This window comes from Amblyomma maculatum, chromosome 8, assembly GCF_055883805.1.
Source record: "Amblyomma maculatum isolate TAMU_Amacu chromosome 8, ASM5588380v1, whole genome shotgun sequence".
In the NCBI taxonomy this organism is placed as follows: domain Eukaryota; kingdom Metazoa; phylum Arthropoda; class Arachnida; order Ixodida; family Ixodidae; genus Amblyomma; species Amblyomma maculatum.
Genome location: NC_139351.1, coordinates 104,216,762 through 104,244,260, shown reverse-complemented (window position 1 = coordinate 104,244,260; position 27,499 = coordinate 104,216,762). Strand labels below are relative to the sequence as shown.

Sequence of the window (27,499 nt, the reverse complement as noted above, 5' to 3'; positions counted from 1 at the left end):
TAAACTGGTAGGTTAAATTTTACTTTAATGATTTGCGATTAAGTGTTTATGACTACGATAGTGCGGATTTACACATACAGCTTGAGATTGAGGCATTCTATCTCATCGGCTGCTACCATGCAATTTGTGTTGAAGGCTTTGAGGTTATGCTATTGTTACACTTAATAAGTTTTTGACTAAGCGTTCATCCTAATTAGTAGTGAAGACTTGAAATGCTGAAAGTAAAACGCATATTTTTGGTACCTGTTAAAAGTTTTGTGCGCGATTTCCAACTCAACGAAGATCAAGGTCGCATGCTTCAGCTGGAAAACTTGACACCGATAGGAGAATGTCTCGTTTCGATTTTGTAGCGGGCAGTCTGAATTGATAAAAAAATGTTGTACGCCACGTTGAAATATAGCGGCCTTCACTGCAGGCACCACTTGTCTATATTAAAATTTTCTGCGAGAAAAAGGTGAGCGTTCCATTTTCTTTTGACGCTTCAGCGGTCTAGATCACGTGTGAGCAGATCGACAAACAGTTCAAACTCAGCGCGCCCAACCTTTTACTGGTCAGTGACGCTCGACACTTAAAAAAATGAATCCCTTTCCATATGATGCATGCTGGTTTCGGCATGTGCGGCCCGTAGACACGCGTTATATGTATATTCATGCAGTCTGACTGCACGGACTCACACGAGAACTTTTATATAGTGTGTATTCAAGTGTTCTTAAGTTAATACATAGGTGCGACGTATTTATGATAGTGTCGCCCGGAAAAACTTTCATTTCCTGATAGTATTACCGTAGACAGTGTCACTACGGATATCTTAGAATGTGAAGGAAACAGGAGCTTTAATTCTGGATGTTTTCCAGGAAGTTTCAAAGAAAGGCTTACGAGACTGCGCCGTTGGTTAAACTGCAGGTTCAAGCCGTGGCGATAATCTTATTTGACTGCCATGCAAAAGGATCAAATTGAAGGCATTGAGAACACAGTTGAAATTGACCCTGGCATATTTAAGAGCAATTATGACTGGCTCCACTTGACTTGCAATTCCGGCTTTATTTAGGTATTTTGAACATTAAATTGGGCATTCATGACAGGGCGCTTATTCAACCATTGCAATATGTGCCACTGGCAAATTCACCTATTTTTCTATTTCAGCCTGACATCATTTTCTAAACTCATCGTGAGCAAGCCTCTGAATGGGCTTGCAAAACCCTCTGCAACTTCGCTTTTAAAATCAGGCTCGTCTCACTGCCACCATCGCCTCCATCAAATACTGGTGCTTGGTGGAGGGTGCACAGCCGTCCTGTCCATTGCCATTGGCCGTTGTTTGCTGCGAACGAGTGTGCAATGCAGCCAACAACACAGCACGAGGCTGCTTGATGCCAAGAAGGGCAGCACAGCACCTTTCGACTGGGCGTCCTTCTTCCGCTTCCTGAAGCCGGACTGGCTACCCCTCCTTCTGGCCGTCATAGTGAGTGCAGTCTAGTCACTGCCATGCCATTTGTCTTTGTTGCAGGCTGCTTTCTATGTCATCTGCTGCTCTTCAGTGCTTGGTCAGCCTGCTCAGCAGCTGTGGCAGTCTTGCTGTGAACATGACATTCAGCTTTGGTTCCTGCTTGGCTACTATTTTTCCTTCTTTGTGCAGGCGGAGTATGAAAATTATGCCTGCTGAATAATATCTTGGTGTTCGCCAAGGAATTCCTCAAATGTTCGCTAAAGAGCTGGACAAGCTTTAAACATCTGGGGAGGCTCAAGAGGCATGCTTTGCAAAGACTATCATAGCAAGAAACAATGCACAAAAGAAGAGGACACATACAAGTGCCAACTTCTAATCCTCAGTTTAAAATTGGCATGCTTGTGCATATCTTCTTGTGCGCATAATTCCTTGATGTGCAATTCTTTGCACAGACTTCACAAAAAGTTTGAGGCCTTTTCCCATCTAGAAAAATAAAATGCAGCAGTACCACTAGTTAAAAAAGCTTTTAACAGTGGTGTTTACGAGGGAGTTCAGATACAGAAGCTGTTATCAGCTTGTTTGTGGAGCTGTTGCACATTAGAAGAGAGCGAACCTTCATTGCATGCTTTGGTGGCCTTTATCATGTTTATTTCCTTGGCAGTGCTCATATCACGGCGGGCTCATTAGTTTGCAGCTTGGCTAGGCTTTTGCTGCACTGTGATTTTAAATTACCCATTATCTTAATTAATTGGTGTTTGATGCCTTGTGAAGTACCGTTTTAAGTGCAACCAATTCAGTGGTGAGACTGCATTATATTGTATATTCAGTATATCCAGTTTATAGAATACAGCATCTTCATATTCGTTTTTTTTTCATAGCTGTTGCACGCAGTGGGCTTGTTTTTGATGCTGTATGCTTGCTTCAGTGTGAGTTTATGCACAACTTGCATATACTACCTGAGGAGCGGCATGGCGGAAATGGGACAGTATGATAGCATCCATGCGACTCTTGTGCATCCAAGTCAGGAAATTTGTTTTTACTAGGTTAACGAAAAAAAAAAATTATCTCCACTCTTAATTTTAAATTTTACTTGCACAAAGTTTGGTATACAATGTATACATAATTTTTCTTCATGGCTTCCTCACTTTTTAGTGTAGCTGGACTATAGAGACATACCTTTTTATATTCCTCCCAAGGTGAAGGTGTTTGGTCAGTTTTGAAGCCACATTTGCACTGCTTCCTGCATATCTAGGGTTGTGGAAAATCTAAGATCTTGCACAGCATCCTTGAGTGGCCCAAGCTGGTGAAAGTTGAAGGGAGTGTGATTTGGACTGTAACGAAGGTGTTCCAGCACCGTGAAAGTCTATCATGAACTTCATCCCCTCTCAAACTTCTCTGGACCAGGCAATTCCATTGCTGCTTATTGTTCGGCCGTGGTGCAAACTGCTAGATGGAGTAGGCATGTTTATATGCGGCAATAGGTGGCAGGCAGGTGATGTGATTGAGATTGAATTGCACATGCATGACCACAGGCACTTGAACTTGATGCATCCATGCACGGACGGTAGTGTGACAGCCATCTGCACTTGCATCCATTTCAGTCTGCGCATTAAAGGCGTGAATTAAGCAGTACAAAGGTGTCTTCTCTTCTTAAGGAAAACTTTCTTTTTAGACGGAATGTGTAAACTCTTCGCCTGATGAAATGAGTGCGTTGAAATGGGAGGAGACTGTATTGAGAAGAGTGTGTTGTACTCTTACCTTTGCATAAATAAATTGTAGAATGAAAAGTGTAAACAATTTTAACCTTACCTTCATATAATATTGCTGCTTACTGCACTGTCATATTACCCGAATATGCAGTCCTCTTTTTACTTACCCACCGTGCGAGCACACTATTAATTAATCTCGACCATTAGCCTGGTGCTTTGGGCAGCTCCCAAGCCTTGCTCACTTGCTAAATCAGCATGGATCCTCGTCTCGCTGATCTGTGTGCAGACTCTTAAAGGAGCGCAGATGGAGTTAAAAGGCTGAGCTTGCACATCTATATTCATGGAAGCGCAGTGATGGAAGGCAACTGCACGGCCATTAGTGGCAGCAACACTGTTACAAGCCAACACTGAGGCCTGCACTTGACATAAAGTACTACTACTGTTACTACTACTGGTCACTCGTTCATCTTAGATATGGCCACATTGTGCTAATGTGAAGATGCACCTGATATGTCTGATGGGAAGCTGCACTGTCATTGAATTGCCACAGAACTATTGGAGCGGGTACAGCGAGTGCACCTAAATCAAAGAGACCCGAGGCGATATTGCCGCAATTATTTGTTCTTTTTAGACAGCTGCCGGCATGCGGCCTTATTGCTGTGATTCTAGCGCGCATATCATCGATTCCTGTATTCATTGTTTGTTCATGCTCATTGTCCCGAGACGCGGCTTTATTATTTCCTTTTTTACAGAAGATGCTTCGAGATGTATCTCGAAAGGTTCTAGCTACGCACGTGTGCTTCTACAAGGTTCCAGTGTATGCTGGTCACCGTTCGCGGTTCTATCTAGATCTTTCTTTGCCACCTCTAAATTGAGCGCTGACAAGTGAAACTGCATTTTTAGTTCGACTACCGACGCGCACGTTTGTTGCTATAGCCGCTGCGCCTATCCTCTTAGTTCTTTTGCGGGCGCAAGTCAGCTCAATTCACTCAAATGCAACTCCAGTGTCTTCATTTGCGGCTACTGGGCTTGTCACCACTGTGTGACAATATTAGTCGCAGCAGGTACAAGTGCAGTGAACAGTTCAGTTTAGCTTGATATGTAGCCACACGTGCAACTCATAGAAGCTGCCATCCAGCGTGCATTTTTGACAAGAAGTATTCTAATCAACATCATGCACAGTGCCTTTGGATTGCAACTGCACTATGCCATTTGGACGTACCCTTTGCTTCCCTTTTGTGGTAGCCTACCTAGAAATCAGGCCACCTCCTCGGTGGAACATGCAGCTTGTTTCTTCTGTCTCCTGTTTTGCAGAGTGCCTTGATAGTCGCTGCACTGAACATTAAAATCCCTGTGTTCCTGGGTGCAGTTATTGAAGTCCTGAGCAAGATAAGATCTTCTGACTCAAGCGCTGCCACAAGTGCTGCTGGTTTTTTTGAGGAAATATGTGGACCAGCTACACGACTTTTTGCTATTTATATCATGCAGGCAAGTCTGCTTTACTGTCCGTCGCTTGACATACTGCAGTAGCCAAAGGTGGCCCTATGTAGTTGAAGAACAAGGCAATCCTGTACTTTGCCGTGCTTACTTTTGTATCGCTAAGAGCACGGATAGAAGCGTATCGTGCATCTCCTGGCTTAACGGCTAATATCTTGCTAGTGCTGAAATTTTCTCTTAAATTGCATTCTGAGGTGTGTTTTATTTTACATTGCATTATAGTGTCATAGCACTGACGTTGTCATTACTTTTTAATTGAGAAAAATACCAAAACCTCGTTGGTATGTTTTATTAACAAAAAAAAATGGTTGGGAAACTATGTATTGTCTGATGAACTTGGAATCAAAACAAACTAATCTTGAAATAAATAACTGTTGAAGGAGGGACATCGAACAGCTGGTGCTTTCAGTTCGTTAAAGTGCCAATTAGCATATCTTGGCTCAAATATTTAGCAGGTCTTTTCCTAGGGCTCAAGGAATTCAGTCCTCATTCGCGTTGCCTCCTGTGTGAAAGGCCAGTGGTAATGGCTGAAATAATGAGGATCTCTTCCGCATTGTTTCTAGGTACTTCGCCTCTAGCACTTAGAAACTGCAAAGCAGCAGTTGTGTCTCTATTTATTATGTTGCGTGCAGCCAGGTTCAGCCTACTCGTATATTTGCACATTTACATTTGGTCGGGAACACATATGACTAGAATTTGTAAAAGTTTTGGATGCAATGGCCAAATAATAGGGCTCTCCGTGAATATATTAACGAGAAATGTAATGCAGCTCTATGAGAGATTTTCATTGCCTGTGATATCGACCATGTGAACCGGGAAATTATATGAACCAGAAAGCTTTTACTGTAATTGAAATGTGTGCCATTTCTGGGAATGCCAGAAGCAAAAGAAGAGAAAAGTAATAAGTAATAAGCTGTTCATGCCCCTGCATTACTATTACTGTTTCCACTTTGCATGCTACAGAAAGGAGTTGGTCTGACAGGCATATTTGAGGTTGTTTCGTTGTTTAGAAGGTTCTTGCTATTTTTTACTGCCTTCCACAATTGAACAATCTTCTAAGTTGCCCTCACAAGCCTGATTTGAACAAAAGTTAAAAAATGAAATTGCTAAAAATGATCACATAACTCCATGTAAGGTGCTGTGATGCCATGTCCCACTAGGAAGATGAATTGGTGCAGGCAAAAATATCTGTGTCATCATTTTACTTTCTTACTGTCCTCATATCTTAATGTAAGAAATGAAGTCAGTAGCTTTTTTTGGCCAAAACTGGCTTGTTAAGTTCTTAGGTCCAGTGTCAGAAAAAGCAATTTGTTTTCAACAAAACAGGTGGGTACCGCATTGAAATGTGTGTGCCTGACCAATCTATAGTCTCCACCTGTTTGATTGTTTTAAGTTGCATTGCAGATATTCTCAGGTATGTGCAAGATTTCTTTACCTGCAGTTGATGTATTTTTAAGAAAAGTATGCTGTTCTTAACAGTGTACCAAATATTATTTCCAAGAATAATATCACTTCGAAATTGCCCCCGTCTTGATGACGGACAGGTGGAACGGTTTCTTTTTCTTCCTATATAGGGACGCCTGTATTGTGGTATGTCTTGTGTAATAGTCTTAAGCCAGAACCGCATGGCGCGATTTAGGGCGCGATTGCCGCGTGGATGGTGGGACGCGCGCGTCATTCTGACGCGTTCCCACTAGTTCCCACTACGAAATCGCGCCGCCGCGTGGTTCTACGCTTCGTAGAAAAAAACGCCTCGCGCGGCGCGTCCACTGACGTCACGGCCGGCGTCCACCAATCAGCGTGCAATCACGTGTCATCTTGGTTTTTTGGTTTGCCAACAGATGGCTCTGCTCTCCGCGCATCTCGGCGGAACCTTTTTGGCGGAACTTTGTTGTTTCCACGGGAAAGCTGGTGCGCGCGTCTAAGGAGCCACGTGCTTCACGTATCGTGTTCGTTCGCGCGTAGTGTTTCGCACGCAATGTTGCTGTTCGAAATTAAGTTTGATAAATACACTTTGGAGGAAATGTCGTTGTATAATTACATGATGATTGTTTTTATTGTAGTGTAATATATTTTAAAGGGCATAATATATATGCGGTAACAGAGATAACTCATCTCGTTGGGAGTTATCTGGTCTGGCAACCCGGAAAACGCGGCGCGACACCGCCGCTCAATTTTTCTCGTGCGGGTGCTCGCGCGTCGGCGGCAACACGGCCGTATGCCGCGCATCACGTTTTTAGTCGCGAAAAACGCTCCATGCGGTTCCAGCTTTAGATCATTCGCAAATAGCATTAGCAAAAAATCTCCTCAGAGATGGAAGAACATGTCTTGCATGAAATACTTTGGCTTTCGCTGCTGCTTTTAGACTGCATTCACAGCCATCTAAATGCCTACTAATACTTTCATTAATATTAGTGTGACTGAGAAACTCTGCTTTTCTTTTTTTCTTTTTTTTCAGAGTGTGTTCACAGCCATCTACATATCAACACTATCATTCACTGGGGAGCGCTACGCGACAAGACTTCGCCAGGCACTGTTAGAGTCTGTGCTCAAACAGGATATGTGCTTCTTTGACAAAACAAAGACAGGCGAGATTATGAACTGGTAAGTACAGCCGACATCCCTTGCACCAAAGATGTTTGCACCACTCTTTAAACAAAGTCTCCATCATTTATTGGCGATGGGGCCTATATAAGGAACTATTGTTGCACAAAAATGTGCTAAAATTGTAAGTATTAAGGCAATCATTGCCAGTGCTCCCGAGTTTGCTGCTGTCTTGCTAATATATTGACACTTCTATACCTTGCTTGACCAATGGCAGTGAAAACTTTTGGTGACCAGCATATCTCTAGTAAATAGGGTCGTTGTGTGCACAAAAGTTGACATTTTATTTCGGACAATATGCTTAGATTTAACTCTTTCAGGACTGGGAAAAAAGTAGGTGATTCTGCGGGGTCTTGGTAAAATAGTATTTATATATACAATTCAACCACCACTGGCATAACATAAATCAAAATGTAGCTACTTAAATGCTCTTCCATACACATGAAAAATATTTAGTTAAGCTCTATATAACATGAAAAAAAGCTTTGTGTGGCAAATATTTTGCAAAACAAATTTACAAAATGTTGAAAAAGCATGCATTTAAAATTAAGAGATGTCAGTAAAAAATTTGAGAATATACAAAGCGTGGCATAATGCCTCTTTTGTTATCTTTTTTTAAAATATGGGTTGCATATGTCCAATTTTTCTTTGGCATTGTCTTTCAGAACCACGAAGTAAAACAGGTGACACTGAAGGATCCTGAGAATAAAATTTTATTGAATTAAATAATTGTACAAATTTACTGAATAGTATACACTAAAATCTAGTTATATAGATTTGGCCTTTCAAATACATAAAAAAATTTTATTTACCTATAAATGACATAAAAAAAAATATCTCAATCTAAGAATTGTGAAAAAAAAAAAAAACTCAGAAAGTAAAAAAATGCTTGAACATCAATATGAAATACAATGCAGTAAAATATTTCAAAATATAAAATATGCTACACTGAGTTATTAGTTAAAATAATTTCATGCATCTATCTGCAGATTTTGTTTTTGGCGTTGTTCAAAGTTCTCCCAACTGCATGAATAAAGTGCAGTGAAGTCCATATTAAATCTGCGCTGTCCTTGTAACAACGTTCATAAATTGATAAAAACATTGATTTTTATTTCGGTCTTCCTGTGCTGATAGCACTTACAGTTTTTGACGTTTTATGGTTTTTGGCTGGCACGTCTTGGAGAGGATGGCAGAGTGCTATCTAGTTTGTCATCTGAATTTCAAATCTGCTCTAAGAGCTGTCCTCTGTGAACTAGGTGGTCAAACCCCACTTGATGCATCTAAAAGAGCTTTAAAGTTTTGAAGGAGGTACCTCCCGTGCTAGAGCGTTCCTCGTTGCTGAAACTGTAGCAAGGGTTTGCTGAAACTATAGCAAGTGGAAACACACAATGAGCACTTGTAACGGTTCAAGAGCGAGCTGAATATTAAACTATGCTTTCCTTGGGTCATTATATGACATCACAGGCTGTTATTTTGTGGATTTATTGAGCTGAAGTCTAAACTTGCAAAGTTGTCTTTGGACTCTTTGTTACTGCTTTCACGAAAAAGGTCCGCAGTGGAAGCAGTGGAATCGCACAAAAGGTGCTAGACTCGTAGCCTGTCATGGCGCAAGTTCGATGTCATTTTTATTGACGTTTGAGACTACTCTGTTCCGAATAATTGTTTATTTTATGTCGTCACCTGCCGAGAAAGCAAAAAGGAATGAAGTACCTGGAAACTGAAACTGCAATTGTCATAATATCTGCCTAGATGCGGCTGCATATTTCATAGCTTGAAAATTTGCTTTTGGCAGTGCTTCAAAAACCATTTGTCATACATGACCAATTTCGTATGGGGTGGTTCCGCAACAGTTACTCAGTCTGCTAGCTTTTCCTGTGCATTTGTTATTCTTTTTTGTCCGCATGTAAATGGTTCATTCAGAGAAGTCAATTGATATCTTGACGTCTTCACGTCACTTTAGCGTGCTGCCCGATCACCACCCGGCCACATCATGCTTCCTTATGATGCCATCAACTTTTCAACAATTGATAAGTATTGTAGCCAAGTTGGCAAGTGTTTTGGCAGTTGGCAGTTGAAATGGCCACTTAAGGAAGCATAACAAACCCGTATGAGACACTAGCCAAGGTTGGGCCGCCAATGTTCCAAAGATGGAGGCAGTCATACTCCAACCCTCCACGCTTCGCTATCTCCACAAGTGGTTAAAAAATCAATGCTATATATGGAACAAAAATTTCAAGTATTGTGCAGAAGCGTTTTAATTGGATTATCATTTTTTATTAGTGGGCTAACAATGGCCAACATGCATTGCATTGAAACAATCTAATTACTTTGAGTAAGCCATTTAAAGGCAGTGAACTGGTAATTTCGAACAGTACACCGTGAGCATTATAAAGCATTTAGGTGACAGCACGTTTCATTAGGCTGTTGAAAGAGTATAGCAAGAAATACAAAAGAATAACCTTAAATTGTTGTTGATAAATTTTCATAAAAGCAGAGTTAAATTCTGCCTTGCCTTTATTTTTTAAAGTGTGTACTAAGCTTCTCATTGTTGTGGATAGTTTGTACATTAGAAACCTACTTTGCCTTGAGTTAGTCCAGCTTAGAAGTATGTAGTGACATGACTATGTAATTTACTCTGCCTCAATTGCATAATTATATATTTCTTACCGATGTCTTTTATTTATTTATTTATTTGAATATATATTGCAGTTCCATCTGGCACTTTAGCTGGATAGACATGTAACACTATAAATATGTAAACTTGTTCCTCTTTCTAAATCAGCTGCACAGCAACAACAACAACAAAAAAATGCTGTGAATTGGATGCTATGCATATGTATGCCCCATTTTCTGTTGCATAGCATTATGTGATGATAATTTATCACTTGTGCTGTGGGCTCTGTTGTTGGCTTCCAGTGCCCTTAGTGATACCGCTCATGGAACCCGAATTGTTTGCCGCAGCTGTTGAAATTGATAAAATTTACTTCTGTGTTTTTCTAACACAAGATTTATATACTTAAAAAAAAAAACTACTAGGGTCTGTCTTAGTTTCCATCCTAGAGTGTCCTGAGGTCCGGTTGGTTTTCTCTATTCCCCCATCTTGTTCAGCCTCAGTGGAGATGTGCAGGAGTTCAAGAGTGCCTTCAAACTGTGCATATCACAAGGGATCAGAAGCTTGACTCAGGTGAGCGTGCCTCGCCTCACCTGAGGAGAGGGGAGGGGTAGCAAAAGCTATTTTTCACATCGTACTGCCACCATAGCACTGTGGATCATTTTTTGGCGTTAGGATAGTAGCTTTAGGTTGTTAATCAGCATAACTTCAGTGGAGGGAAGTGGAGGTGAGAAGAGAAGAAGGGAAATTTATACAGTAGAACCCCTTTATAGTAAAGTCACTGGGACCAGCAAAAACGTTTACTATATCAGTGGTCGGTGATGACATGGTCCTGAAGATGCTGTCTGGTAGTTAAATAGGTACTTACTGAACACGTCTTGTTGCTTAACGAAAAAAAATATTGAAATACCATCTATCTCCCTTTTATCATCTCTTTGTGCAATTTTTTAATTACAAATTTCTTTACATCTTGTGAAAGTACCTCTTAAGCATGAGGACAACGTGATTGCGAATGCAACTAAGTTTGATTTCATGTGAAAACCAAAGCTTTGCATGAAAATGGTGTCCCTTTGTGCTGTTTCTGTCTTTTAAAAGGCAATAAATGATAAATGCGCGTGGAACTCAAGTGCTGTAAGACCGCACTCGCTGCACCTCCACTTTCTGCCTCCGCTGCCTCATGCTTTGTGCTGCACATTGCAATGAATGTTCACCCATTTCTTCCTCTTCCCTATTTCTTGTGCTGCACTTTTACTCTTCTTTACTCTTTGAATGGACCACGCCGCCTCCTTACTATGCTTGTAGACAGCGATAATTTTTTTCCGATGCGCTGCGCGCTTTCCCTCACGGCTCCAAGGCCTCTGTAAGTAACAAAAAATCTTTGCCTCGCGATTCTAGGTAGTGCACGGTTGGCGATATATCGTGGGAGTTGTCGCCGCAGCCAGGAGCACTTTGCTATAGCCGATTTTTACCAAAAACGTCTTTGCCATAAAGGGGGAAAAATGTACAGTTGTCTATTGAAGATGAACTGGGACTTAGTTTGACTTTACTATATCAGAGTTTTTACTATATCATGGTTCTACTCACTATAATGGGAGGCTAACAAAAAGAAAGAAGTATAAAGAAAAATGCATTGGAAGATGCTGTTTTTGTGGTAGGCTTTTATCGGAGATAGAAAATGAGATTCAACAGGAGAAATGCTGAAACTCCCATTTTCATCTAGTCATAACTAGTAGTTTTGTGGAACTCTTTCTGGTAGGCATTAAAAGGTGCCCTGTTTAAACTCTGAAAACGGCCAGAAAGTTAAGCTGTGGTTAGTGGTTTCTTCATGAATGGTCCCAGTGATCATCTCAGGTTCCCAAAGGAAACGGGCACTGTTTCTATCAATTTTCAGTGTAAAATTGCACACAGATTAAAATCCTCTAGTCTGGCATAAAATTTGGGCATGGATTTAAGTCTGAGGAATAATTATATAAAGTAATTCAATTGGCAGGGATAGAAAGAAGCGGTAACATAAGCATATGTGCGAACTTTTAAATTAGTTTGTTGTTATAAAATGAAGAGTGGAAAGAGAATTTACGTGCCCGTATTGCGCTTCTTATGTGTGTGCATGTGCCTTACTTCAGCAAGAATGTGAGGAACCAGTGGTTTCTTTGCAGACCATTGGATGTGCTGTGTCACTGTACTACATCTCACCGAAGATGACCATGTGGACTGTGGTCGTGCTCCCTGTGATGTTGGCGTCAGGCACAGTGTTTGGCACTTTTTTGCGGGTGCTTTCTCGGAAAGCGCAAGAACAGGTGAGCATTTTGCTTTGCAAAGGTTTGGGTAGTTTCTTCAGAAATAAAATAAAGGAAGAAGAAAGGATGTGAAGTTTAACAATGTGTTTGGTAAATAAGCCTCACATATATTGTCATACCGACACTCTAAATGCTGACCTGTTTTATGGCCAAAGTGTCTTTCATTTAGTGTGAAGTTCCTGGGCCTGTTTCTTTATTGCTTTGTGTTCTGTCTTGCCCGTTCCTGTAACACTATATAAAGGAGGCTAACAGTATGAATAAATACATAAAATAAATAATGAATGTTTGTTTTTGGAATCATCCGTGGCAAATATTCATGTTCAGAGTTGTTTGGCTGCGTATATTGGCTGTGCGTTTGCAGCATAAATTAGTGCCATGTTTACAGCTGTTACAGATAATGCAGAGAGTGCCATTTTACAACAGCTAAAAAGTGCATGTTTCCCAGCCGTGTGACATTGATGCCGCAAATGGTGGGGGCGCCCTCTGTGCACCGCAGCTCAAACTAATGTTTGTGCCACTCACACCTATGCATGTCCACTGGTACGGTGAATGGTTATAACTGATATATTATTGCTTAATCTCGTGTTAGACAAGCTTAGTAACTGGTGGTCAGCCTTTTTTAATTGCTGTGATGGCTGAATACAAATGAATCTCTCTACAAGCAGCATATCACTTTTTATCCTTAGATTGTGCACTTCATTTTCACCACTACCATCGTCGTCGGCTTGACTGTGCTTGCTGTGAGACAGAGGCCTCCCCCACAGCTCCTACAAATTTCCTAATTTCATTTGCTCATCTGACTTTATACTGCCTCCCTGCAAAGTAATGAAAGCCCTTGGTTTACACCGAGAGCTCACTCACTGTAGTACCTGTAACATGGCATTACTCAAATAAATTTGGAAAATTCGTTCCTCATGTTTGGAATGATTTAAGAAATGAACTGTAGAAGAACGGCTGATTGGGCGAGTTGGTGAACCATGATGGACAGTAATATAAGTGCGAGGTCGTTGTCCACTTCTCCTCTTTGTCTCATCTTTATTGCGCACTTATATTACTGTCCATCATGATTTAAGAAACGCCCGACCCTACTTAACTGCCTTCGTGGCCAAGGGAATAACATCAGTACCATTATCAACAATGTGCTTAAAGGCCCACTGTCCACACTCAGGTCGAAAATATTTTCTTCTCCGGTGACTGTGAGGCTTCGTCCCCAGAACGCAAGGCCGCAAAAAGTTTTTGAAAAGAGTAGTTAATAATGCAGTTACAGCTACCGCAATCACCCGATTTTGTCGTGTTTCTCTCCTCCCGTTCCCTCGCAAAGGTTTTTCACTCTCCTGCCTGGTTGTCTAGCCTCCACAAGACAAATTCCCTTTCCTCCCCCGTGTTTGGCGGGAGGTAGGGCGTGGTTGCGTGGTACTCTGCGTGCGCAGGAAAAAAAAAAAAAAACCCCGGGGGCGAGGGAGCTCGCGTCGCTGCATTCAGTCCCGCCGTGGCAAGGAAAAAATGCGCAGTGAGCGATGGACACAATTATTGGTGTACGCCCATCCTTCACCCGTCAAGCAGCGAGACGGACCAATGGATGTCGTTTGCGACTCCAACGTCAGCCTTGCGGCTCGTAGAGAACGAGGAAGCTGGTTTCCCAACGAGGAGGATGAGAGAGCTTTGATTTTTATTTTTGCTGCTTTGCGGAGTGCATATCGCGGTAGCATTTTGCACAGACTATCTGGGCTCCTTTGCTCAAAACGTCCTTCCCTGGACAGTGACCCTTTAAAGCTTATTTATAGCTTATTATGTTGCATTAGATTGACTGTGTTATATTGATTCATGACTATGTTGCATTGTATTGGATATATTTAAGATTGCTTGCTTTCTGTTGCATGAAGGTGGGCATTTGTTCCTGTCACTGTATGTATGACATGTAAATAGGAGGTTCACAGTTCGTCAGGTAGGAAATCTTACTTTTTCTTCAAGTTCTTTTCTTCATGTTTTTTTTTTTCAGAGTAAATAAAATGTATTGATTGATAGTTGAAGCTTTGAAGAGAGAAAAGAAGAAAAAAAAAAGAATTGGTCTGAAGCATTATGCTTCTGTTATATTTTTGTGACAAAACCTCTTTTGTTTTACATAGACTGCAAGAGCTGCTGGTGTGGCTGACGAAGCACTAAGCAACATCAGGACGGTACGCTCATTTGCCATGGAGGATACTGAAGCCGAGTGAGTTTGCCGAAGTTTTTGTCCTTTAAGCACTGTGTGTCAGATTGGTAGAAAGCGTACTTATGATCGAAGGCACATACCTAGTCAATATATTTTTTTTTCACTACTCTGTTTGGTCGCTGAAAAACTTAACAATGCTGCAAATTTAAAAGGACTGGCATCGATTGAATGGGTGGGGATGAATGGTAAACAAGTTTTAATGTCGGTAGAAGTGTTGAGAGTGTCCTGGTGTTATGAATGGGGCTCTGTTGATGTTGCACATCCTGCTTTAAGCATGTGTTTGGACTGTCAGTGCCAATTTGTTTGGGTCATTGGGCTTGTTTTACATTTGTGATGGGCATACTGTGTGCCTGATTTCAGCAGTGTTGCTAAAGCGTCTTAATTGATTTGTTGTCCCTGGTTTTGATGTCGACTACTAAAAAGCAAACAGCAGTGTGGTTAGACTGCAGTGCTTTGGATTATACAGGCTGTGAAATAGTGCGTAGATGGTCCCAAATCTAATGCACTGGTTGGCCCAAAACTTGCCAGTATTTAGGTAGTCATATTATCGTGTTATTATAAAACAAGCTGCTCAGGAGACTGCTTATGATTTGCAGAGTATTGCTGTAAGGTGATGCTGGAGGTTTTTGCTGGGAGGCCCAGTTTTGTTCAAATCATGGTTTATTCTCGTAAATTTTGGATCCATTTGTAATAGACTGTTGCTTCGCCTATTTCGCTCTTTTATCACCCATAGGCTTTTCAAGCGTGAAGTGGACAAGGCCGAACACCTTCACACCAAACTTGGAATCGGCATCGGCTGCTTCCAAGGGCTCACAAACCTTAGCCTCAATGGTAGAACTTGATTTATATAATCCCCCTTGCAAACTCTCAAGGATTCAGTTTCTGTGACACTGCTCACTTACTGTGGTGGAATTGCTGTGATATGGTTGTTCAGTGTGGTAGTACTTCCTCATCTAGTTATCGTTACATTTTCACAGTTGAGTTAGTTCTTAAGTTTTTAGAAGGTTGTGCGGAAGCGTTGTCTGCAGTGTATTTTAGCACCTGATGTTGCTAGGACAGTTTATCTGGCGTGTGTAGTGGCAGTCACTTTTTAAATGCGAGCATGCTGATGGCCCTATTCAGCAGGAAATCCAATGCTGGCATTGAGGTTGGCAGCATTGTGAACGAAAGATCTCAAGCATGCCTCTGGTAGGTGGCAGTTTGCAGGCGACATAGCCGGGCAGTGATCGTTCGCTGACTTGTATGGCATCGCGGGACGACATGACATTGAGTTGGCAGGAGCCGCCTTGTGCATCATTTTGTAAGCTCTGCAAGCTTTTCACAAGGAGCGAGAGAGAAATAAATCATAGAAGAAGTGTTACTGATATAAAATACTGAAATTATTTTACAGTGGTTGCTATATTGCTTCTGATATGCTGACATGTGAATGAGTCAGCTGATTAGGGTTGGCGTTTTTGTTTAGTGTAATGATGGCTTCTTCTTGGTGACTTATTGTTGTTCCAAATCATGCTTTCTATACTTGTTCAAAAAATATTGCCCTCTTTGTCTTGTACTGCCTTTTGCAGGTGTTGTTCTTGGGGTGCTTTATATGGGTGGAACCATGATGGAATCAAACACTCTGAATGCTGGACAGGTCATGTCTTTCTTCGTCTCTAGCCAAATTATTCAGAGGTGCGTTTGCTCTTTATTGCTGAACAAGGGACATAGCAAAATGTTGAATAAAAACCAGAGGTGCCGTAAAAGATATCAAGCTTTGGAGCACCATTCTGACATGCTGATGGGAGTGATGAGGGTGATGTTGTGGTGGCCGGCCTCTTTACAGCGGGTGGACGCACACAATGTGTCCTGACCTGAAGGTGATATAATAGCAGTGCAAGTAGTGCCATCTGTTGCAGCCTTGCAAAGCAACGAGTGCTAGCCAGCCACAGCCATGCTGTAGTCTGATATGACTAAGTCTGCAGTAACTGCCACACGCAATTCCTCCGTGGCAGAAAGTAGTCCGTTGTTAAAGCGTTCCTGGTTACCCAAACACAAAGCTAAGCATCAGACAAAATTATAAGCATAAGAATTTCAATACTTCTCTGGCTTGTTTGCTAGGATGAAGTTTTAAAAACTGATTTCATTTACTGCTCAGCAGAGTAATACAAACACCAGATATCATGCATGGCCCATAGTTAACAATTGCTGTTCATTTTTTTTTTAATTGTAATCATCTACAGCTGTGTTTCTCTATTTTAGGCGAGCATATTTATTGATGTATGATGTATTTTCTCTTTTAGAAATATTTTTTAAGTAGCTGAATTCATAAACCAAAACTATGTGAAATTATACAGTAATGGCAAGCAGTTCCATACATTTTTGCTTTGATAATGATTGTAATTACATTTGCTTTGTGAAGCCTTAAAATATGCACGCAGATCATATCTGAAATGTAGAATAAGCTAGGTTGTGCTATAGCATGGAATAATATTGGCCAAATACACCTGTGGCAACCTTCTTTGTCGACATGAACCTCAGATTTGGACCATTTGGAACATGGCTTCACTTCTAGTGCTATCTTATGAATGACCACATCGAACATGACGACTTCGGCGTAGGATTTGAACCCGAAAAAGATATTTAAATGGAGGAATCATGAGTTCGGTCACTAAGGAAGCAAGGCTGAGCTTCTACTAGCGTGAACTAGGGGACACTGAGGATAAATTTAGGTTTTCCTACTATGTATTCACATCTACAAGCTTGTGTTGCTACAGCTTAGCAGTACGTCTGATTGCGCATGACGAGTGTTCTCACGCTTTTATGTTTAATTCACAGCGTAATTGTTTTCATGAGCAGGGCTTGATTTACTAATGAAGAAATTTGGTTTTCAGAAAATAGCGGCATATCTTGAGTTTCGCATCGAAAAGAGCCAAATCTACAGTTTTCATGCTGACATTAACTAAGTGTGTTTATTTTTTGCACTACATGACGCTGTAGAGTTGCTCTAGCTTACATGTAAAGCATACAATATACGAGCTTGGATAGCACTGTAGTTTATGCAGGCAAAGCAAACTTCAATTTTTTTTTCTCAGTTTCTGTTTGTGTAGAGTGGGCTCTCTGTTTATTCATTTACCGTACCTCGAGGATCTTGTGACTGAAAATTAACATGACTGGGGTGGTTTGAAAAAAGGTTCCGACTTTATACAACGCTCACTAGTAAATTGGTTCACATAAGTTTAGAAGCGGTGTCTTTAGAAGGCGTAGTATTCTTGCTGAGACAAGTTCAAATGCTTCTGGTTAGGTGCATGGCTTTTTTCTGTTGTTTGTTTCCTGAAATATACAGCCATTGCATTCATTGAAAAGTGTAAATGCTGCTAAATTTCTTGTATAGGATCCCACAAATTGCGAGCCCTTTCTTTTTTTCTTTTTTATTTACAATTTTTATTTTTTTATTCAGTAAGTGAACAGTGCTTTACAGTTCTTGTTATTTCTCTAAAATAAATTGACCTAATCATTTTCGTTAAGAGTTTTAATTTTCAGGGTAAAGATTACAAAGTACTATTCGCTGTGTTCAACGTTGTGCTAGAACAGAAACATTTTTGCATCTGTCTGCGCAGTTCTTGAAGCACAGTAGATTTCTCAAGCTGTAGTAGTTTCAACTTGCTGAATTGTAAGCGCTCGAAATGAGTTTGCCTTTTCTGGGCAGTGCACTTAATTTGAAAGAATTAATAAGGCTTGTCTTTTCAGGTCAGGGGTACAGACAAGGAGTAGCAAGGTTTCTATTGTTCTTTCTCTGATTTGCATGCAGGTCACTTTCACAGCTGTTTGTCTTATTTGGGCACTATGTGCGGGGAATATCAGCTGGCTCAAGGATCTTTGAGGCAAGTTTTTTTTTTTCCTATTGCATAAGCCAAATTTCCATTATTTTTGTAAACCTGTCTGATGTCTCAACCGTAGTTGAATAATTTAGCCATTGCCCTTTCAGTCATTCAAGAATGAAGAAATGGCTTGTTCATGATTCAAGTCAATATGCTCACATATATCCGTTTCCATTTTGTGAAGGACTTTGTGGCTAAGATCTAGGGTGCTGCTTCGTCTCCTCGCAGCTCATCAACCTGAAGAATGATGTGGCCATAACTGGAGCGAAACAGCTCGACCTGTCTACACTTCGCGGAGACGTCGAGTTCCGTCATGTCTATTTCGCCTACCCAACTAGGCCCAAACAGGTCAGCTTGATTGTGGGCTTAGTGGCATTGTTTGGCACCAGTTTTCTCTGCAACAAGAGCATTTTTTTTTTCTTACTTTTTTTTTCGTTTTTGCAGACTGTTCTTGAAGATGTCTCACTCAAGCTCCCAGCAGGAAAGATTGTGGCCATATGCGGGCCTTCGGGCAGTGGTAAGCCGCTGCTGTTCGATTTCTGGGGGTAACAGGGAGAAGCAATACAGTTTCATTTGGCATCGTATAGTACCTATGTAGGCAGGAACCCATACATCAGAAAGTTTGTTATCATAAATGCAGTTTTTCTATTGTACCTGTTGGCTAGAATAGCGGAACTAGACAATAAAAAAGAAATTTTTGTGCAGATGTTCTTCAAGCCTTGAGGTGTTTGCTGTTGTGCAGTTATCTGCTGTGCCATAAATGTTCAGAGAAGTGGGCAGTGACTGCCAGGCACTTTTTGGCATCATCGAACTACATATTTTCCGAGATCCAGGGAGTGAATAACGGAATTGTGAATCTGATCATGAAATCATTCAGAAACTGATTCATTAGCCTCACTCCCGTTGGCTGGCCCTGACTGGCAGATATCAACCAGCAGGAGCGAAGCTAATGGGTTGGTTTTTGACTGTTTTTGTAATTAGATTATTCCATAACTTGGAAACAGAAAAGCTTCTACATAGTCCTATTGTTGAAAATGATGTTGTCATAGCTATTGTAGTCCATTGGATAACTTCAGAAACAAAGCTGGCTCTTCAGGTTGAATGTATTAGCCATTGATGGAATTCTCAAGCAGAAAGTCAGTGGCATTTACAAATGCTCCTCACTTATTTTGCACATTGTGAAAGCAAAGGCACTGTCAAGCATGATCATCTCAAGAATGCCCTCCCAAATAGCAGGGTTTTTCAAATTGAAATTTATTTCTTGACCAACTTTTGTGTGGATGATCAACAAATCATGTTTTGTTTTCGTCAGGGAAGTCTACAATTGCAGCCTTGCTGGAACGGTTCTATGATGTCTCTGATGGCTCCATAACCATAGATGGGCATGATTTGAAACAGCTGGATCCTCACTGGCTTCGACGTAGTGTGATTGGCTACATTCGACAGGTACACTGACTTCGCTCCTTTTCTTCACTAAGTAAAAGGATTACTTGTGTATCTGCTGTTAAGCAACTCTTGCTACAATTATTTTATTTCTTGCTGTTGCAGCATGAAGATTTCAGAGCTTGTAGTTTCAGTGTGGAGTTTAAGGGAAAGCAGGGAAAGCAATTGAGATGGCTTTGCAATGTTAGCGGACAGCAATGCATGGTGTTTAAGGGTCGTGAATGTCAAAATGAGCTAAAGTTAAAAAAATAAAAATTCTGTTCCTGGAATATAGGGGTAGTCAATGTTAGATGTTGGCTTTATTTGCAGAAGTTCTAAAGAATGGATGTGGTCTTGGCAAGGTCTACGTTGTTGTGGCAACGCCATAATTTTGAACTCGGATAGGTGACAGTCATGCGACTTGTAAGGTTGACTGTTCAAAAATATGTTACAGACTCTCTGAAGCCTGGAAATCTTTAGAAATGTTATGATCTATGAAAAAAAAAAAAAAAAAGAAAGAAATGAAGTGCTGTCACTATATGCTGATTGGCAGTTTCTGCAGGTTGAAATCATTAATTGAAAAAAAAGCAAAATAAAACTTAATGCTTCCAGGAACCTCTGCTGTTTGCGACAACTATAAAGGAGAACATCCGGTATGGCAAGCCTGATGCAACTGACGAAGAGGTGAGACTGGAGTTTGCCTGTTACTTTTCAAGACAGCCGTCAGGTCACATGCCTCTCATAGTGGCACACCTTTATTTGGAGAAGGCATTCATGTAGAGGTAACACAACGTTGGTGCCTCAAGAGAGTTCTGCATTAAAAAAAAGTGTCATTCTGGCATGATATCAAGGGAGAACTGCCTGCATTACGAGCTTCTGAAATCAGTGGCCTCCGTTTGAACATTTCTCCGATAGCCTCATTTGAATAATGCCAATACTGTCAAGTAAAGCATTAATCTACTCCAAATGTACCTGTTGACAAACTTGTAATGCATAAATGATCTTGTCCTTTTTGAGGCGATCTTTCTTTTCCTGCTGTTTTCATGTTGTCTTCAGAATACATGTACAACATTGCTTGCTCTTTGATTATATAGATTATCTTCAATTTTTTTTATTGCCTCTGTGTTAATATGTTATGAATGCCATTTGTAACAAACTGAGCATTCTGTTCCTTTTCTTTTTTTTTTTTCACTGTTGCTTTAATTGAGTCAAAGTTATTCTTTCTTGGTATGCGAATTCCCAGTTTCCAGAGAAGTTAGTATCCTGTTAGTAACCCTGCTAACTAAAATCAGTAACACTAAACTCATCCTTTGAGCTGCGGTTAGTATGGAAAAAATTATGCTTACATTGTAACAAGGAACAGAGGTGGATTTTGTGGCTGCCAGCAGATGCATTAGACATTATTATGGGAAACTGCAGAATTGCAGTTTTTGGGTCTAGCTGTCAATTGATGCCTCAGTTTTTCGCACCACCTTTACTGTGCAAATATTTGAAGATCTGTACTCTGGTATTCTGGACATTATGGGCATAGGAATTCAACAGATATGTCTTGTGTACAGGTGCAGACATAAGTAAACGGAGAGCGCTCTTCCCTTCATTTTAAAATCACGTCTTCTGCAGTGGACATAAGAAAACAATATTTTTCCAAGTGAAAGCGCACTGGCGTCTACTACCAGTTCGCATATACCGCGATTGCCAGTTTTAATTATGCAACGCATGAAAATATTTTAGAAGAAAATAGCGTGCTCTTTTTACTTTTGTCCTTACCGGTACATGTGTTAGGCATGTTCATGACACCTGGACATATACTCTATAGCATAGAAAAGCTTTATGCATGTCTGCATAGAATTGAAAAATTTCTTTACATGTTGCAACGGTGCTGGCTGCGTGGTTAGGATGTGTGCTGAGCCAGAAGATGTAGTTTTGACACTGGCCAGGGCAGTTGCATTTCAGTAGAGTCAAAATGCGAGGCATCCACTTACTGTGGGACGCCAGTGGACGTTAAAGAACCTCAGAGGTGGAAATTGCCTGAATCCGTCCACTACGACATCCCTCATAGCCCCTGCTGCTTTTTACCATACCAATTTTTTTCATGTCTATTGGGGAAAGTGGAAAGAGAAATGTGCTGCGCTCAGAGGTAAACTAAGGGCTAGTGTCACACGGAATGAGGTTCTTTTTTGCAGGTGTACGAAGCTGCAAGGCAGGCCAACGCCCATGACTTCATCATGTCATTCCCACGCCAGTATGAAACCGTTGTCGGCGAGCGTGGAATCACCGTCTCGGGTGGACAGAAGCAGCGAATCGCGATTGCCAGAGCACTGCTCAAAAACCCTCATGTCCTTATCCTCGACGAGGCCACCAGGCAGGAGGCTTTTAACATTTTTTACTCTGACTGCTTTGGGCCAACTTTCTCAAGAGTTTAAAATGTTCGTGGATTTGAGCTAATTTTAGAGAACCCTGTTATCAGTCATTCCTGCTCTAGCTTTCATATTAATCCATGCAACACAGACTCTGTTATTACCATTGCACTGAAGCTATAGCAGTGCTTCCATATGGTGCATTGTGAACGTTGCTTCGCACTGTACCCCTTGCTTGCATTTTGACCTCACCTTTCACATACACGTGGCATGGCGATGGCAAACAGCCGAGAGTGGGACTCCCTACATTCCATTTCCACTTGACTGCCACTGCGTTCGGCAGGTTCCAGTGTGGTTTTGCCACGTGAAATGCCCACCTGGTCATTAATTTCTTAAACTTTTCATTGCTTTTAAGGCAGTAAATAGCTCCATCACCGCTGCAGTGCCAGGGAAAGGAAGGGGGGGGGGGGGTGATGACGCAAAAATGAAACTGTGTGTGTCTATTGGGGAAAGTGGAAAGAGAAATTTAGCTGCGCTCAGAGGTAAACTAAGGGCTAGTGTCACACGGAATGAGGTTCTTTTTTGCAGGTGTACGAAGCTGCAAGGCAGGCCAACGCCCATGACTTCATCATGTCATTCCCACGCCAGTATGAAACCATTGTCGGTTTCATACTGGCACTGCAGCGGTGATGGAGCTATTTACTGCCTTAAAAGCAATGAAAAGTTTAAGAAATTAATGACCAGGTGGGCATTTCACGTGGCAAAACCACACTGGAACCTGCCGAACGCAGTGGCAGTCAAGTGGAAATGGAATGTGGGGATATGTGATATGACATACAGTTGTGCGGTTTAGTTGTGAGACTTTTGTTTAAGTCATTCATGTTTTTCTTTACCCTGCAGGTCTAAAAAGCGCAGTTTTAGTATTCCAGTAGACAAGGCTCTTGTATGATTAAAGCGACCACAGCGAAAACCATGCAGAAGCTCACGCATGCCCTAACTAAGAGTGCTCTGTGAGCGCTATTTCCTTATCGCTGCCTCTCTTGCATCAACAGCTGCTCGGGCAGACGGAGCGACATCGCAGGGTGATTAAGACATTGCAGAAGGATCTTGAGAACCACAAATCCTTACAAATTCCAGAGAGCCATGTTGGACTTGTAGGAATTGTAATGTGGTATAGAGTAATGCACAGTTCTTTTAAGTGCTGTTCTCAGCTACAATGTCTACCACTCCGTGTGTGCATGTGTTTTTTCTTGCCGTCATGGGAAAAAAATAACAACCAAGTGATTAAGGGCAGCTTGCAATATTTTTCAGCATTATTCTAGCAAATCATATGTTAGTGCATGTTAAGTAGTGCATGTGATTGGGCTAGTTGAAAAATTCTAGAGAAAATTATGTTCTATGCTTGAGTTTACAAGGACAAGGTTAAAAGATGACACAAATGCTTAAGCGCAATCTACCAACTGAAGTTTGTTCCATTCAAACAAAAAAAAAAAGGGAAACAAGCATGCGATCTTAGCTTGATAAAAAAATAATAATAATAAAAGTGGGAAAGAAGACAACACTGTAGTGCACTGCATGGATAACAATGCTCCGAATGTTATCAGGCTCTGAAGGCAACAATGTTAGTTCTCCTTTGGTTGCTCTCATCCTTAGGGAGATCAATATGCTACAGAATGATGAAAAATTTTAATGGATAGGTACAGTGCACATGTATCGGTTTTGGCAGGCAGGGCAGTTGTTGCTACGCGAGGTAATCTCCAGCCGAGCTTGATGAACATCTATTATTTTTCATGTCTTGTCATTTGTCAATTCGTTATCTGTGCATCTTCTTCCTACTTTACTTTTATCAAGTTAAGGTCACATGCTTGTTTTGTTTCTTCTGCTTGCATGCAATAAACTTCAGTTGGTAGATTGTGCTTAAGCATTCGTGTTGCCTTTTAACCCGGTTCTCATAAAACCAAGCAGCACGCTTGTTTTCAAGGGGGAACACTGGTCTTAAAACTGTTTTTCTTATTTGCCAATCAAAATTGATGCAACTTGATGGGTTCGTGCAGTTTTTTTGTGCAGATTCCAAAACAGCAATTATTTTATTTGTGATCCAATTATATAATGAGATACTAATTACACCTGTTAGTTTAATTCTTACAAGAACAATTAAAAAATGACCACTGAATAAAAATTTCAGATGAACACATTGCTGGACACTGGAAAGAATAAGAAACACAATATTGCAAGCAGATTTTTGATTGAGCAATTATTCCTTGTTTTATTGCATAACAAAGTTCAAAGGTCAAAATATAGCACTATAATGGTAAAAAAAAAGCCATTTTAAAAATTTTGAATAAGAAATTAGAAAATCTACTTGCAACATTGTGTGCTTCACGTATTTGGGTTCACGCTGAAAAAAATTATTACTCTATCTGCAATAGGTGCCAAGATATTAAGGTCTCAAAACTGCAAGTGGTCAACAATATGTGTTTTGAGAAAAGAGCAAAAAAGAAACGGGATTATTTAACGGACATTCACTGGCGCAATGCACACATTCACAATTTAGAATGGCTAAAAACCTCCAGGAATGTTGTACCTTTGCTTTCCAACATCCAAGTGCCCCTCTTTCATTTTGATTTGTGTTACTTTTTCGGCTGCGCGAGTCATGCAGGCGGCAATGCTTTTTTTTCTTTCTTTTTTTTTTGTACGTCATTTTGCCACGCCCTTGCATCAAGACCGCGTTGCGGAACGTTCATTGCAGAAGAGAAATGTAATTTGGAGCTCTTTACTGCTTTCCAGTGCTCTGCATTGCACGGGAAGCAAGTGCATTCACTAAGGACTATGAACGAGGTCCGATCGGCGCAAACGCGCGTCGAGCTCTACGAAGATGACATGTCCCGCAGTTTACGCATGAAAGAAGTTTGATGGCGATTTCTTATCCACGTTCACCTTTTTCAGCGCGAATATCGCCGCCGTATGTTTTACACTTCGCCAATCTCGGCAAACTGTTTAGATCTGGCGATCGTGAACTCCGCCTCGCCAAGCGGACTGTCCGCCGCGTTGCAGTCATCGTCACGAAAACAATCCGACTACCGCTTCGTTGCCGCGCGTTCAAGCTTTTTTGAGCTTCCCTTTCTGTCCATCTGCAGCCTGCGATATCACTGTGTTGCGGCTGGTGCGACCGCAGGCAGCAGCAGTTTTCTGTGCACGGTGCTTCCGTGCTGGGGAACACGCTAGGCCTACTTCAGGCTCTTACGCCCGACTGCACGGTGCATAAGTTTCACTGGCCTGAGTGCGCTCAGCCAGTGCAGGGCATCACTTTAGATAAGTAATCAACAATTTTTTATCTTTTTCCCAAATCCTTGCCGTGAATGCACCTCGCGGTTCGGAACCAAGCGCGGCCGGCGTCACGTCTCCGCCGTCTCCCCGCGGCTCGGACACACCGAGCAAACGTCGCCAGCCAGCTTCACTAATGCGGTGACGCCCTGTCGTCACGTGCACCCTGAAAGCCAATGGGATTGCAAATGCCACATTTTCTTTTTGCTATTATGCGACCAGTGAGCGAATGTAAACAGCAGAGGCAGCAATTTGAAGACGAAAGGCGGCTCTTTCGAATGAGACCAAGGTGGCTACGGTGTCGCGCATAGAATTGGAGCTACGCCTCGCGGAAAATGGCTGTTTCGGGAGACTAAAATACCGATCCTAGAGGTGAAAAACTTGGCAAATAGATAGATAAAGAGATACGGATTTCGAAAATCACATTTTCTAAAAAGTGATTTTTTCACGATTTTTTGGTCTGAAAGACCCGTGTCCCCTTAATGCATGAAGCATACATCCTAGGGGCAGAAATGGCTTTTGCCATGGTTTCATTATAATTCCATGCTTTTTTTTTTTTTCAGTGCACTGGACACTGAGTCTGAGCAGGTAGTCCAGGCAGCATTGGACAGGTTGAGCAAAGGTATGTCAAATCTTAGTTGACTGTGTAATGTGTTGATAAACCTAGATTTTACTTGGCTATTTTGGATTTGGATAAATTGTTGCTGTCTACTATGAGGCAGTATTGTCATGAATATGTTAGTGCCGTTGTCTCCCATTAATAATTATATTTATTAACTCCTTGGTGCGCACGCTCCCAAACACCCTTGGAGTGTGTGGGGGTAACTGTTCCGATATCACAGGAGATGCCCTTGGCTGGCATGACAAGCTCAGCCGACAACCAACTACCTGTAGTGAGAGAAGTGGGTGGCCTTTCGGTGCCAAGTTTTTTCGAGTTCAAGCCAGAGAAAGAGTTGGAGTCAGAGTTATCGTACAAAAAAAAAGTTTATACAGCAAGAGACGATACAGAGAGATTTAAACTAATACTTAGACCATATACACAAGTTCCTCAAAAAGGCAATGCAAATCACGCAAGTCAAGGAGGCTCCAATAAAAACACAACAGTCTCTACAAGAACAGGTGATAAATAGGAGAGCGAGAACAAAGGAACGCCAAATTGCCTTCGGGTACTGTTGCAGACCGACATCTGGAAAGTCATGCTGTGGCTGTCACATAGACTGGCACCGCTCCCTTGCAGATCTGTGGCTTGCTGAACAGTGGATTGACGCCAGGAACCGAGCAGATGCACTTGATGACTCGGCCGCATCACTAGCTAGCTTTCCGAAGCGACGTGACCTCTATTTATAGGGCATGCTGCGTCGGTCTGTTACAGTGCACCAAGGCAGGTACATATACACTGAGCTTTTCTAGCGCAAGTGTCCTCTTTCCCTCCTGCCCAGAAGTGTGTTGTCATTAGTCAGGCACAGCAGAATATTCTAGAAGGTACTAGCGGCTTCTCCGCTGGGCAGTCACCGCTTCCTCCGAGTGATGTGGAGAGGGTGATGACTAATTCGTGCTAAGTTACGCGCTCTCCACAAGTAAAAAGGAGACACATCTCCAATGTTCTCGAACAGTCTACACAGTGTGCCGCTTCCTTCGCACCGCACTGACTTAACAAAACTTTGCGTCGATTTTCATGACAGCTGTATTTAATGTGCTTGTAGCAGTGCTTCTTGTGGGGTGTTTGTGGTTGGACAGTTTCTTTTCTTTCAGGTCGCACTGTTCTTGTGATTGCTCATAGGCTGTCTACCATCAGGAATGCTGACATCATTGCTGTTTTGCTTGATGGAAATGTTGTCGAGGTAAATGTGGAACATTTTGCTCATTTAAGTACCTCTACTGTGAGATTTTTTTTGTTATGCTTCTTGGTTTTGAAGGCTGGAGTCATTTAATTTTTGATTTTTGTTTGTCTCGGCTGATTTGTTTCATTGCAGATTGGAGATCACAAGTCTCTGACCCGGCTGAAAGGTGTCTATTGGAAGCTTACTCAACATCATGGCCTGCTGAGAGGAGTGGGATGATTAGAGAAGCCTGCATATGCTTAATGTTTTTGACATAGTGTCATAGTTTGTTTTAAAGTATAAATATCTGTTGATTGTTTTTACTACCTGGCTGTCTTGTGGTCT

The 27,499-nt window shown here is 41.5% G+C and overlaps 1 protein-coding gene across 1 annotated transcript; it reads left to right on the top strand.

Moving 5' to 3' along the window:
* Nucleotides 1–79: 79 nt before the first annotated feature.
* LOC146182077 (mitochondrial potassium channel ATP-binding subunit-like) lies at nucleotides 80–27,499 on the top strand. The gene is made up of 18 exons (XM_084577069.1): nucleotides 80–454; nucleotides 1,144–1,459; nucleotides 4,468–4,641; nucleotides 7,109–7,254; nucleotides 10,363–10,438; nucleotides 12,022–12,162; nucleotides 14,289–14,374; nucleotides 15,108–15,205; nucleotides 15,940–16,045; nucleotides 18,162–18,234; nucleotides 18,460–18,579; nucleotides 18,676–18,748; nucleotides 19,544–19,677; nucleotides 20,266–20,337; nucleotides 21,837–22,015; nucleotides 25,898–25,956; nucleotides 27,087–27,175; nucleotides 27,308–27,499. The coding sequence occupies exons 1-18, from the start codon at nucleotides 375–377 to the stop codon at nucleotides 27,392–27,394; spliced, it is 2,109 nt and encodes a 702-aa protein (XP_084433195.1). The 5' UTR covers nucleotides 80–374; the 3' UTR covers nucleotides 27,395–27,499.

Coding starts and splice junctions, on each gene's coding strand:
- LOC146182077 (XM_084577069.1), top strand. CDS start 375: ATGTTGTACGCCACGTTGAAATATAGCGGCCTTCACTGCAGGCACCAC. Junction 14,375..15,107: donor ATGGAGGATACTGAAGCCGA/GTGAGTTTGCCG, acceptor TATCACCCATAG/GCTTTTCAAGCGTGAAGTGG. Junction 18,580..18,675: donor ACCCAACTAGGCCCAAACAG/GTCAGCTTGATT, acceptor TCGTTTTTGCAG/ACTGTTCTTGAAGATGTCTC.